The sequence below is a fragment of the Vipera berus genome, assembly GCF_964194415.1.
Source record: "Vipera berus genome assembly, chromosome: 5".
NCBI lineage: Eukaryota > Metazoa > Chordata > Lepidosauria > Squamata > Viperidae > Vipera > Vipera berus.
Window position 1 is genome coordinate 58,542,217 of NC_138207.1, and position 14,826 is coordinate 58,557,042.

The following is a 14,826-nucleotide window of genomic DNA, read 5'->3' on the forward strand; positions in this document are numbered from 1 at the left end:
CTTAAAAAATACTATAGAAAAGTAAAAGAACAAAGGAAATATAAAACTCCAAGAAAAATTAAAAAGTGAAATATAACAAAAAAGAAAGGAAAAGAAGTATTTAAAGAAGCAATTTACAATCTTCTTTGCAGCAGTTACAGACAGTAACTTCAATCTCCGCCCTCCCAAATTACATATGGTTCCCCTCTTCCTACAAAAAACCCTTTTTAAACTTTCCCATCAACCACAGACCTTACACATTCCACATTCTGAAGAAAACATGAGACTGAAAAACTGTGGGTAAAAAGAAGCATTGCCTATGTCACTATGATGCCTCTAAGTCAAGAATGGCAAGTGGATACAAATTAAAAATGGCAAATTCAGAATCAAAATGTTTTGTCTAAAAATATTTTAATATAACAGGTTTCCCAGGAAACAAATATGACATATGACACTCAATGCATAAACCTTTGCCATGTTAAGTCTTATGTGGAAAACAGTCACAAAAATGGCAAATAATTTGAATTTACAGGAGCACCACAGCCAAGACCATGCTGCTTTTATTGAAGGCATGGCTTTAGAGGGCCACTCGTTAATTCAACATATATTGAAGAAAAATGTTTACAGAGTAACTTAAGTTTTCTTGTGTTCTTTCATACAAGGTTAAAAAGATATATCCCTTGGAGGATAGAAAAACAAATTTTTTCAGCATTAGATGCCAAAACATACAGAAATTTTAATACTAATTTACAACATAATATATTTTTCTTTCTTTTCTTTTACATATATAAAAAACAGGCTTCCTCTTCAGGCAAGATGCTACATAGAGCTAAAATATGTAAAACCATGTTTAGAATATTGACCAAAGCAATATTCTTGAGAAGAGTGACACAAATAAAACTTTATCTGGAAACAAGAGCAGAATGTTCAGAATATTATTTACAAACCATAAACTAGTAAAGCAGCCTTCCTCTACTTTGGCATCCTCCAGATATGTGGACTTCAATACCCAGAATTTTCAGTAATGGCTATACTGGCTGGGAAATTCTTGAAATCTGCAAAACTGTAAACCCAAGTAGTCAGGAAAGACTGTTGTAAAAGGTAAAACCAGTGCATCAAATTCACATCCATTGGACATCCTCTTTTCATTCTCACTGTATTCTGTAAAGTTAATGCTGGAAGTTATAGGGGTCAAACTGGAATCAGGAACAGAACCAGAGACCAGCCGAAGATGAAATATCCCGGGACACAATTTGGTCTGTAGTTATGGGAAGAGAAATAAATGTTGTGAAACAACCATACTTATACATGTCCTTCATGACTGGGCACTTCTTAAGGATAAATTCAATAGGGAATAAAAGTAGAGGGTTTAACAGGCAATTACTGTCATGACTCTAGATATAAATTTGTCCAAACTTTTCATCTGTAACTTTTGAATAACAGCAAAAATCTTTTACATTGCCTTATTTAGTTTTCTTCAGATTTGTTCAAACTTCCTACTTTTTTTTTTAAAGGCAGTGTTCTTGGGTTCGAATGCCTAGCTTCTATTATTATTATCAACATGTTATACTGTAGCCTCCTACATAAGTTTCAGAATTCCTGCACTACTCAAAAATTATATAATCTACAAGCAACTTTGTAGAGGCACAGTGCAGTAGCGATGGATCCTCATTAACTACAGTAAGGGATAGGATGATTTGGTGCTTGGGTTATACTACCCTTCTCCTGCTTGATGTTCTCCAGTTATGTTGGACTAAAGTATTGAGAATTCCCAGCTAATGTAGCCAGTAGCACAATTCACCTGAAGGTCAGCAAGTTGGGGAACAGTGGCTTATAGTAACTTTATGGAAACACAGTTATAATTAAGTGTATGGCCTACTTTTTTGACTTAACTGAAATTGAAATCCAAGAGTTTCTCTCACAAACTTTCTCCTGAAATTCTATTTACATATTCTTCAGATCATCTTGTTTAAAAGAAAGTGTTTGAAAATCTGAAGGATTCTGTAATTTCTGACTAGTTCCATCAATGCAAGAACATTTAAATTAATTTGGTAAATTGGAGAGGTTTATTTACATATCAAAAGAAAAGGACAGTCTATGTAAACTTAGAAATAGTTGTTTTCTAAATATATTTGCTTTAAAGGAATGCTTTATTTTCAACAAATTAAGGAGTAAAACTTTGATTAAATCAAAATATATTTTTCTTTTTTATTCATTTACCGTTCTCTTCCCTAAACTGCACACTTTTTAAAAAGTATACTTGTTCTTTTATATGATACTTTTACATCACAGAAAGACTTATCCTGGAATCTTACCAAATGAAAGGCTAGAATTGTTCTTTGTGGATCAGACAAGCTAAGATAAGCCACTGCTCATGCTGGAAAGTCATGCATCACATTATCTTTTTCACAAATGTGGTAAACTTCCATCTCTTGTTCATAATAATGTACAATGCTCCACATTAAAAGACTCACTACAACTGGGGCTTCCCCGACACTAATACTTTAGCAGAGCCTGGTTTTATTACCTCACTGTGGCAAACTCATCCTTATTTCCCTTTTATTCCCAAGATAAGTCTAATTATGGTGTATAAAATTACATTTTGTGGAGAAGGAGCTGGAGAACCACCTCCCTTTTACACGTGTGGTGCTTCATCACAGAGAGCCAAGGAACAAATACATAAACAAGCTCCCCAGCACCTTGTGATTAGCCTTCAGTTCAAGACCAGAAACAGAAAGCAGGGATCCAGTTATCCCTTCTGAGGTACATATTGCCATCATACCCATAATGCAATGCAAAGTGCTGCTGCAGATTAAAATTTTATGTTCAAGCTTTAACAGTTGAAATTTAAAAAAAAGAGTATGTACAAATCAAATATGCAGTTCTCTCCAGTTGCCTTCTGAAATGGTACAAGCCACAGGTGTAACATTGATTTCAAGTAGCTCGTTATTCAGAGGTAAGCACCATTTCAGTCATATTTGAAAACCTATTATACCACCCCAATATCATTCAGAGAACTGATTGATTAAAATCAGTACCAACATGTCTGTATTGCCACTAGGCAGCACACAGGGTATCAGCATACAACCTGGTTCGCAATCTCTTGCCAAACCTTCATCCATTATATACTAGCATTTCAATTCTGAATAGAAATCCCATGTTGAAAAGCATTTGCTCTAATTCTTTACAATCATTACCAAAGCCAACAACATAACACAATAAACATTTGATTTGCCAACAGTGTGGCAGGGACTGGGTTAAAACACAGCTTGATGTTTATTTTCCTAAATGTAATCGAAGAAGGTAAGAAAAATCTGGCAACTTTGCACCCTGTTTAATCAAATCCCAGTTTTAAGATACATTATGTGGCCTGTACTACTGAGGGGCTAAGCAGATGAATTGTCTAGAATCTGAAGAGTCAGTCCTATGACTGGCCTTCAGAGACAAACCACTTTTTTCCCCCAGATGGAAATACTGTTAAAATGATCACAATTTACCGAGCAAACATTCTGAACAAAATCGAATGGGTACAGATTTCTAACAGCAATATTCACATATCAGAAAGTGCAAAAAATAAAAATAAAAACCCAAAACAAAACAAAAAAAAACCACCACTCTAGATCTTTTCAGAGGAAGTTGCTATTCTTGATAATCAACTTTTAGCATTTAATGATCTTTTAGAAACCGAGCCTCAAAAAGATAACAGTCCTCACAAGAAATCTTCTAGGGGGGAAAAAATACCTTCACCCCTTTTCAAGATTGATCACATCCTTCCAAGCTAGCCCAAATAGCAGCAAACAGACATTTTATTACATGGCAAGAAATAAGTCCAAACACCTTCTTCTAGGTAGAGTTGCATCAGAGAACCTGAGTATCAGAACAACCTGGCTGAGTCTCAGGCTACCCTCCCTTCGAATGCCATTCCAAAGGTCCACTCCAATTGGTCAGCTTTCTAGCACAGTTCCTATCTGCACCCTCTTGAGCTTGCACACGATGCCGAACCATCTGAAAAAGTCAAGAAAAAAAGAATGAAAACAGCACTTGCGTTAAATCCCTCTCACCGTTATTCACAGCTCTTGAAAGCTGCCCCTCCCCTTCATTTTTACTAAGCCTACAGTCTTCAACTTACAACAGTTCATTTAGTGACTGTTCAAAGTTACAATGGCACTGAGAAAAAAGTGACTTATGATCGTAAAAGGTCGTAAAATGGGGCAAAACTCACTGAACAAATATCTCACCTAAGAACAGAAATTTTGGGCTCCATTGTGGTCCTAGGTCAAGGACTGCCTGTACCAGTGGCCCAAGAAACAGAACACCAGAAATGGTATGTAATTATCCATTGTACCACAAATCTCTTGCCAGACAACTACAACACTGGGCTGAGTTTGTAAGGAAGCTAAGCATGGCTGGTTCAGATTTGGGTATGGAGAACCACCAAAGACTTCCTGTGCTATAAGTTAGATTGAAAAGCAAATAACTACCCAAAGGGAAGGCATTGGCAAACCATTTTTGTCAAAAACAATAGCCAAAAGCCAAGGACCACACCCTATATGAAAGGGTCCAGAAAGTATCAAGAAGTTCAATTCAAATTAAAGGAAAATTTACAGTGAGCATCCACACTGCAACAGATATCAGAACAGTTTGATGCATCAGAGGGAACTTTGACCCTTCCACTAATAGACCATCCATTCATTATTGTTGCATTTCAGATATACGTGACCTTCATAACAAGAATTTTGAGCCAATATGTAAACATATTGAGAATACATGTAATAGGTTTTTAATCCTTTCAATAATATACTACTGTATTATGTGCTTAAAGGTAAAGGTAAAGGTTCCTCCACACATGCGTGCTAGTCGTTTCCAACTCTAGGGGCCGGTGCTCATCTCCGTTTCAAAGCCAAAGAGCCAGTGCTTATCCGAGGACGACTCCGTGGTCATGTGGCCGGCATGACTAGACGCCAAAGGCGCATAGAACGCTGTTACCTTCCCACCGTAGTGGTCCCTATTTTTCTACTTGCATTTTTACGTGCTTTCGAACTGCTAGGTTGGCAGAAGCTGGGACGAGTAACAGGCACTCACTCTGTTACGCGGCACTCGGGATTTGACCCGCCAAACTGCCGACCTTCTGATCGACAAGCTCAGCATCCTAACCCACTGAGCCACCACGTCCCTTTTTATTATGTGCTTAGACAACAGTTTTTCAAACTATCCTGCGCATTGGAAGGGACCTTGTGGGGGGGCTTCCTTAAAAAGTGTGGGGGGGACTTTGAAGAAATCTGAACATTCTCTCTGTGAAAAAGATTCACATGTATTACTATATAATATCATCCATTATTAATGAGAATAGCAGCTTAAGTTACTTACTATAGGTTAATTCTTCTCCAGCTCGCTTACGTGATTGGTCGCCTCTAAAAAAAAGGGAGCCAGACAAATGTGGGTTTTTTTTACTGTACTTATTTATTTGTTTCATTCAATGTTGGCCTACCTTTTGATATCTAGGTCATTCAAGATGAATAACAAGCAACATAAAAATAAGAAATAATATTTGAACCCAGAAAAAAGGAGCTAAAATAATGCTCAGTTCAAATAATCAGTTCTTGCTGAAGTGGAAATAAATAACAATGCCTAAGGAAGTGAGTGTGTCCAATAGGTCAGCAGTAATATAGAGGAAAACCCACTATTATGTGCCCCAATGACCCCCATAATTAGAGCTTTTCTTGAGAGGATTTCTCTTGCCAAAACTAATGCCAGGTTTAGAAACATAGCCCTTTAGGATTTAAAAGTTTAAAAAGACTATATGAATTATGGTTAGAAAGCAAATGATAACTAATGTAGATATTTTAACATATGCATAATATGAACCTATTATCATGTGCCAAATAAGTCTAGTTGCCATTTCCAATATCCTAATAAACAGAACATGTCAGCCTAGACCAGGGATAGGCAACCTCGGCTCTTTTATGACTCATGGACTTCAACTCCCAGAATTCCTGAGTCAGCTATGCTGAGTCATAAAAGAGCCGAGGTTGCCTACCCCTGGCCTAGACTTCAAAATTAACCCAATCAAGTCTTTGTTTTTAACAATGTCCATAGATAATGCAGACATTTTAAATAAATGCAGCTAAAGTCAGAGAATCCTGCTTAAGTGCAGGATTTAGGCCTGATAGTGAGTGACAAATTGTTAATTTGAGTGACAAATTATATTTTATTTATAAGAGACAATAGCTGAAGTAAGAAACCACAAGTGAACATCTTCGTATAGCTGTAACAACCAGATAACCCATGCCCTGTTGGGTAACCATTTCAGAGATATTTCCTTACCCTAAACCAGGGGTATCAAACTGCCGGCCCATGGTCTAGATGCATCATAGCAAAACCGCACCCACCCCATTGCCGGCAATGGCAAAAAAGTCATGATATGTCACGACACAACACGTAACATTGCGAGTTTGATACCCCTGCCCTAAACAGAGAAACAGAATGATTATGGGCAGGAAAAAAGCAGCATGAACAGGAGCAATTTCCAACTTCTTGCTGGCTTCCCCATTGAGTGTCTGCAGGAATCTGACAAGGAGCATCAGAAATCTCCTCTCCCTTTGTCTTCCTTTCCTTTCCTTCCCCTTTCCAGCAATCAGGGGAATTGCTACTGCTGCTGGGTTGGGTATGAAACAAAGGATTGTGAGAGTGGCTGGGAAACTGTCACAGAATGTTGAAAATGAATCCACATGACTGTAGCAGCAGCCCAGCAGTGCAGCAGTAGCATTGAAGCAGCAACAACTTCCCCAAAGTTCATTCTGTTGGGATTCATGGGTCCTGGACTTTGGACATCTTTTGTAAGTTAGTTCATCTGAAGAACCTTGATTTGAAAACTGTTGCTCTATGATGCACCATTTTACCCACATAAATGTCATGACGAGAGTTTTAGTAGTATATAGATTTGTAGCATAAGAAGCTATAGCATAATTTATTCATTTCATGTACCATCAGTGCAGTCTAGCTTTCTTACGTGAACTGTTCTACAGAAGAAAAAGTTTAAGCATATAGTCTTTGCAGTTGCTATTAGGTGGGGGTGTGGAAGCAGGTATGTTAAATGCACACATCCGAATGTAATTGAATACATCTTTTTACTAGCAAACAAGAGTATTCACTACAGTATTAGTGAAGGTCTGGAAGGGATTCAAGTACACAGTTTAAGGAAGATTATAGATGCCTTATAACCCCCTTCAGTATTTTAACTGAGTGCATTGAGACTACTTCTATTGCCTCTTTCTTTCCCCAACTCTCTGAGCATTCCAAGTTGGAAAGAAGAAATACACACAACACCATGCTTTTGTGTACAACTAGACCTTTAAAGGAGAACGGATGATGTGGACCTGCAGTTTTTACACTAGGTGTCCTCCTTCCACAAAAGTTAATTCACTGAATTTTTAAAGGTTTATCAAGAAGCAAAACCAAAGTACCATTGAAAAATGTTTTACCTGAGTGATATTTCCTAAGGCCTTCAAATGGTATGTTACGCTAGTTTATTTATTTATTGAATTTATACAGCCACCCATCTTACTTGTATATAACTCTGGGCAGACAACACAATTAAAATAAAAGTTAAACGTTCAATACAATATAGCCATTAAAATAGTTAAAAACCACGTGATACCCAAATTTATCTGCACAATTTACAGATCACCAAACAAAGATGTTGGAAAAGTTGGCCTTATTACCTGGAAAATCCCTCCTGAATAAGTTCTTGTTGAAGTTTCTGGTCCTGAGCAGCATATTCCTCAAGCTCAGATTCTACAGCAGGAGGAAGGATGTTTGGAATAAATTTAGAAAATAAAGCTGGTGCCATCTGAACCCATTCTGTGTAGAAATGGAAAGCAATAGCTAATGAGAAAAAAAATACTTAAGGGACTTAACAGGTTAAGTTCAAATTCTTTCTTATGACACAATTTTAAACCGAAAAATCAAATCTAAGGTGCTGTGTAATAAATGACAATGCTTTTAAGAATCATCTTTAATAAAGGTTTTAGATTACTCAATCTCTCTTTTTGAGAACAAGACAACAGTTGTATGGCCAAATTGATGGAACAAATATATCAAATGCATTATAAATAAACACTATCACAAATTGTTGCGGAATTTATTAATACTTGTATGGTGAAGTATCTTATCTTGATATGGTTCTAATGTAGGAGTTGGATTTGTTTCTTATATGTGTATATGATCTCTTCAAGGAATTTATTACATATAGCTTTTGACAAGATCATTTGATAATAATGAACAAGTACTCAAAAAGATGATTTACCTGGCCTAAGCATGTATAATCCTTTGACAATGTTTGCCATTGTGGAAGGGTTTATCCAAAAAGGTGTGGACTGAGCTTCTAGAAGTAAAGCTGAAAGGAGAAAATACACTCAATTGCAAATTAATTTTACTTCAGATATTGATTTTTGTAACACGAATGTGTGCAATGCACTGTTATTCTAGTCTACCAGATGAATCTATTCTACTTAAATCTTAAAGGAGGAGTTTTTATCAGAAGTTTTAAAATGGCAAGAGAAATCCAGAAAGATTTCATGCAAATGTCAAAATCATGTGCAAGTTATTCCTTTTCTTTTCAGTGTGAATGCAGAATTCATGTCTCCTGATAACATCTTAATAATTACATATGCAAACCAATTAAAAAGTTTAAATCACTTTTTTACATTTTTGATTTAAGTATAGATAGCCCTCTACTTATGACCGGTTGTTTTAACAACTGTCCAAAAGTTTAATGGCCTAGGAAAGAGTGCTTAATGGCCTGTTAAGCACTTCTAGCCATCATTAATGTCCACCCTCAATGTCATCTGACACATTTCATCTACTTGCCAAGTGTCCCACAAGCATGTGATTGCCATTTGCAATCTTCTCAGCCTGCTTACCCAGAAAGTCAACAGGGAAGTTAGCAAGAAAGGTTGCAACAGCCTTACAAGTGATTTCCCTTCTGTGCATTGAGGGGAGCTGAAATCCTTTGGTGAGCTACAGGAATGTTTGAGAATGATAGGGTAAAATTCTTCAGTAGGCAGCTCTTTTGCATCATTGCATAATAGCTTGGGAGATTGCTTAACAACTGCAACTGGAAGTGCCGGGATTGTGCTCGTTGAGCAAAAGAGTCACGTTGACATCTCACTTAATGAGTGCTTTGCTTAGCAGTTGAGATTCTAGTCCTATGGTTGTTAAGTGAGGACTATCTGTAAATAGGATGAGAAAACTCAGCAAGGAATTTCCTCATTGTAATGTTCCTTTTGTCAGACTCTAAGACAATCTTTGTGAGATCTCTACACAACTTTTAGCATAATTGTATTTTCATTCAACTGAGTAGCTAAAACCAAATTTATGATAAAAATAATTCTCTAGGCATTTTATCCAATATCAAACAGCAACTGAAGTTCCTTTTCTTCTCTATCCACAAGAGAATTTATTTGTTAAGCGGTTAAATATGAGCAAACTAATCTCTGTAAAGGGGGATTCCATTACATGAGTATAAACTTTTTCTTTTTCCTCCTAGCATTTTTCCCACAAGTGAACGGTCTGCTTTTTTTTTTTTGATCAACCAAGTGCTGATCCATTGGTTGCAACAGAATTAAACTACTGACTTGCTACTCAAGCCTGATGTCATAACTAAGAAAGAATTATTGGCTCATGATCACCCAATCAGGTTTCATGTCTAAGGTGGGACCGGAACTCAATTTCCTGATTTCTAGCCTGATGCCTTAACCACTAGACTAAAACGGCTCTCTACTATGTGAGGATAACCTGATGTGATAAAATCAGTTATATTTCTTATAAATAAGTTGTTAAATAGACATCTCATTTACAGGTGCTCCAAAGGAGAAAATCCATGAAGAAAAGGCTGCATACATTTCTCGTATATATTTCTCTCTGAATTTTTATTTATATTATGCATCTTATTTCAACAGAGATATTCGGTTTTATACATAAGTCAACAACCTAATAGATAGTGATAAAAATTTTAAGAAGCATTAACACTTCGGTTTGAAAACCCAAATGTTAAAAAGTAAATTGAAACTGAAATTCTGCTTCAGCTCCTACTATCAGTTGCTTGTAAAGAGATATGATGGTAGAGTCAGTAGCAGCTAATGCTGGCCTACCGATATTTTTCAGAATAAAAATTATACGAACTATAAATTATTTGCTAGTAGCTTCATATATTAAAAATGATTCATTTCCCCCAAAGTTATTTTAAATATACCAAATAGTTATTTTGTCAGTTTAAAGTCAGATGGCTAGATATATTTAAAAAATCAAGAAACTGTATTAAACTCACACCAGCAGAATGATTTCACTGTATTTTTAAAATGTGTATGACAAAGGAAGAACTGTTGAAGGTCAGCTGAGAATACAAAACAATAATTCATAGATTCTCAGCTTTCCACAATCCTTTGCTTTCATCCTTTACAAGCGTGTGTAGACAACAATGAAGACAGAACACAAGTTCTTAGTCTTAGCCAGGTGGATGCTTAAAAAGTCGTTTCAATAGCTTCACCTTTAAGACTTCAGGAATAAAGGCAAGAGACTCTTAACGTACAATATGAAGTTCTACTTAACTATTGTGACTAATAAATTCATGCATTAGATAAATTCCCGGTTACTGCAATGTGGCCAGGTACAAACAAAACATCTTGCAATTATAAATCTCACAACTTAAGAATTTGTTAACTAAGTGATTAAGGCTTCTTACCCTAAGAGAAATAAAAATCAGAAGTTAAATTAAACCACAAAAAGTTAAAAGTTAAGCCTCCACCAACACTGGCAGGGCAAGCTTCTGTATATAATCTAGCACTGATTATGCTGCCTAGTAGGTAATGAAACTCTACAAGTAACCACCCCCTTTAGAAAGCACTAAGGACGCTATAAGAAAAGTACTGTAATCCTGACTTGCTTAAATAATTCTTTTCTTTTACCAACTCAGAACAAGTGGCACAGAACAAGATAATAAAGATTGTGTTAGGAATTTAAACTGCCCCTTGTACCTCAGTTTATTTCTTAAAATGAGTATGTTTACAAAAAAACCCATACCATATTATGTTTTATTCCATAGGCAAATGAGGTGTATAATTAAACTAAAATTCTGTCAGCCTTTCTTCATAGAGAAGATTCTATTTCTGTCAGTGCTATTTTAAATAACTCCATCATAACAAATTGGAATATATGGAATTGATTTTTTTATTTTTAACAACTGCCTTCTCACCCTAAATGTTATAAAATTACTGCCAAGTACTGCTTATGTCATAAGCATGTCTGTAATGTTAAAATAACACTGATAAACATATATATATATATATATATATATATATATATATATATATATATACACACATATACATATACATATACATATACATATACATATACATATACATATATATACATATACATATACATATACATATACATATATATATATATATATATATATATATATATATATATATATATATATATATATATATATATATATATATAAGACGCAGCCATAAACTGTGAAAACAGTAACCTGCTGCTAAAATGGCAATGCAAATTGCTAAGCACATTGATTTGTGCTTAGATTGTAAGCCGCCCTGAGTCTTCGGAGAAGGGAGGGATATAAATGGGATAAAAATAAAAAAATAAAATAGTTTATTCAGCTGCAAGTTTAAAGTTGGGAGAGCAGTTTAGCATTTAGAAAGATTTCTTTTCTTTTAGTAACTATCTAAACAATGTTGCTTCCTTGAATATAAATACACACAATGAACTCTCTTCTATTTAGCTAGCTTACTAATTAAAATGATCTTCATATGAATAATGAGAAGGGATACTATTATACTGCTGCATAATTGGACTGTGAGAATAACCTTGAAAAACAGGAAGGAGAGCTGCAGTCTAGACAACAGTATGATGAAAGAAGTCTGAGTCCAAAGCGGGAATAGGGATAGTGTTTCATAAGTGACTCTTCCCTAGTTCTCTGGAAGGTAAAAGTGGAGGAAGGAGGAAGAAGTTTCAGACTTGCAAGGTAATATTAATACTCTTGGTTTTGCTTCCTGGTCTGGACTACGTTAAAGGCTTAAAACAATCTTATCGGACCGAAAGCTTTAAGAAGAAAAACCACCATGAAAATGGAATTTCCACAATGAGGCCCAATTGCAAGATAAACTCATTCAGCAAAGGCTAAGTTTGGCACACAGGTTTTCTTATTTTGTTGCTCTATAGATCTCCTGGTGGAAATCGTGGCAGTCTAATCAATGTCAACAGTGATATCTGAAGAAATTGACAGCACTTACAGCAAAAGCAAAGATAATTAAAGACAGCTGTACTGTAATATAATAATACTGCCAAAGAAATACGTATTACAAGTAGTCCCTGACTTACAACCATTTATTTAGTGATCATTTGAAGTTACAATGGCACTGAAAAAAGTGAGTTATGACCGTTTTCCACACTTATGACCATTGCCCTATCCTCACAGTCACAGATCAAAATTTGAATGCATGGCAAATGACATGTATTTATGATTGTTACAGGGTCTCAAGGTCATCTGAACACCTTCTGTGACCTTCTGACAAGCAAAGTCAATGGGGAAGCCAGATTCATTTAATAATTATGTTACTTAACAACAGCAACAATTCACTTAACAACTCTGGCAAGAAAGGTCATAAAGAGGGGGACCTACTTAACAACTATCATAGCAACAGAAATTTTCGGCTCAATTGTGGTCATAAGGCGAGGACTACCTGTATACCCTCTGGCTCAGGAAATTCTTGCATTTAATTAAACAAGTACTCAAATTACATTGCAATTTTCCCCAGCAACCAACAGCTATAATTGGCATTTTAATCCTGTTTTGAATTAAATTCTTGACAGGCTATTTAGTGTTAAGATACTTTCCATTTTTATCATTTTCCGACTAATGATTCAGCAATTTATTGCTATATTAAAAAATGAATCATCTCAAACTTTAGACTTACGCATCAGGCTGTAAATGTGCTTTTCTGCAACATGTTCCGTAAACAGTTTTATAAGATCATTTCTTAAATCTCGGTTAAGCTTGGTTTCTATGTAAAATTTATTCTGAGGAAAAAAAATAACATCCTTTTAAAAATGACAGCAATATAAAAGCACTGTTACAAACTACTTCTGCTTTTGCACTTCTCATAATCCAAATCATTTGTTTGTGAACAAAAAACAAATAATACAGTGAGTCCGGTTAGAAAGAAAAAAAGTTGAAAGCAAATTCTAAGTTCATTTGATATGCCAGCTTGACCTTTACAATTATGATCTTCATCAATGCTACAGAGGGAATAGAGCTCAAAAATATTGTGATACAAAGTAGTAGGACTGGAAGCCATACACTGAGTGTGGATGCATCCAGTACTGAACTTAAAGAGAGCCAGTATGTCCATCAAATGCACAGTGTATGAGCAGTAAAGAGGAAGAAATATAAGTCTTAATGCAGGAACAGAAACATGTTTAAGTAGACCTTAATTGGTAGAACAAATGTATGAGTAAAATGAATGACCCATCCTATATTATAAAGTAGTGAGGTAAACGAACCCAGCCATTTTCTCTCAATATGAATGTTAAACTGGATCCTAACTTCATTAACCACTCTTCAAATCAATTCATCATTGTGTAAAAGACAGAAGCCTGAATATTCAAGAGCCTGAGTAGTATAAGGATTGCACTACTACTTTCTGAAGAGACTGACAAACCAGGATTATTTCTTTGGTTGTAGAACCCCACCTGCTCAAACCTCCTCTTGAAAACCTCCAGTGAAGGAGCATCAACAACTTCTGGAGGCAAGCTGTTCCACTGATTAATTGCTCTTACTGTCAGGAAATGTCTCCTTAATTCTAAGTTGGATCTTTCTTTAATAATCTTCCACCTATTACTTCTTGTCCTGCCCTCAAGTGCTTTGGAGAATAGGTGGACCCCCTCTTCTCTGTGACAGCCCCTGAAGTATTGGAAGACTGGTATTGTATCACCCCTTAGTCTTTCTTTTTGTTAGACTAGACCACAGGTCTGCAACCCGCGGCTCCGGAGCCTCCTGTGGCTCCCAGTCCTCTGCCATGTGCAGTCCAAAAAAAAAGTGGGACTAAAAAGGTTCAACCAATCAATTCAAATATGCAGGGTAGGTGCATATCTCGCCTTGGCTCCACTCTTCAGTCAAACCCTGTTCTGTACATGCGCGCATGTACGCACATGTGCACAGATTTTTTGCGGCTCCCAGTTTTTGCTTTTGTGAGGGAACCGGTTCCAAGTGGCTCTTTCACTGTTTCAGGTTGCTGACCCCTGGACTAGACAAACCTAGTTCCTGCAACTTCACAAATCTTTTTTAAAACCTTTATTATCTTCTATTGTATTAAGGTCCTAAGTTTAAAGTTCCCAATAATTTATAACAATTAACATTGTTAGAAATGTTACTTTTAAGTGGTTGAAGCATATAAAGTAAGCCACACAATTCAGAAGCAGCCTTTTCTTTCTACCTATTTAGTTTTTCCTTAGCACAGGAATTACACATGGTGTGAAGCAATTGTTTAATGCCAATCTAAGAAGAAGCATAGAAGCCAGTCAATTCTTTCTCAAGACTTATACAGAACTGCTGTTTCATAATATCATCATACTTTTCTCCTCTACAAGCGAGCACAATTAAATGCAGCTCAACAGATGTCAAGAGACAAGGAGTGAGTACCACAGCTTCTAAAATGACAATAAATGTTGAACCTTTTCACTCCCCTTTGCAGACTGGTGAAGAAGGAAAGCAGACTGGTGAACAAAGAAAAAACCTATTTCTAAACATCTAAAGCTATT

At 36.0% G+C, this 14,826-nt stretch overlaps 1 protein-coding gene across 4 annotated transcripts in view; it reads right to left on the reverse strand.

Annotated features, from left to right (window-relative positions):
• Window positions 1-373: 373 nt before the first annotated feature.
• CACUL1 (CDK2 associated cullin domain 1) overlaps window positions 374-14,826 on the reverse strand; it is a 50,557-nt gene continuing 36,104 nt past the window's right edge. The window contains exons 5-10 of one of the 4 annotated variants that reach the window (XR_014026747.1): window positions 12,984-13,086; window positions 8,285-8,374; window positions 7,701-7,839; window positions 5,347-5,390; window positions 3,817-3,984; window positions 374-1,042 (exon numbers count right to left, since the gene is read on the reverse strand). Coding sequence is in view for 1 of the 4 variants with exons in the window: in XM_081330061.1 (XP_081186187.1) it covers window positions 3,944-3,984; window positions 5,347-5,390; window positions 7,701-7,839; window positions 8,285-8,374; window positions 12,984-13,086 (417 nt within the window). In the remaining 3 variants the exon portion in view is untranslated. Of the gene's footprint in view, window positions 3,985-5,346; window positions 5,391-7,700; window positions 7,840-8,284; window positions 8,375-12,983; window positions 13,087-14,826 lie in introns of all 4 variants that reach the window. The other 3 variants (XR_014026748.1, XR_014026746.1, XM_081330061.1) reach the window with 3 other exon arrangements.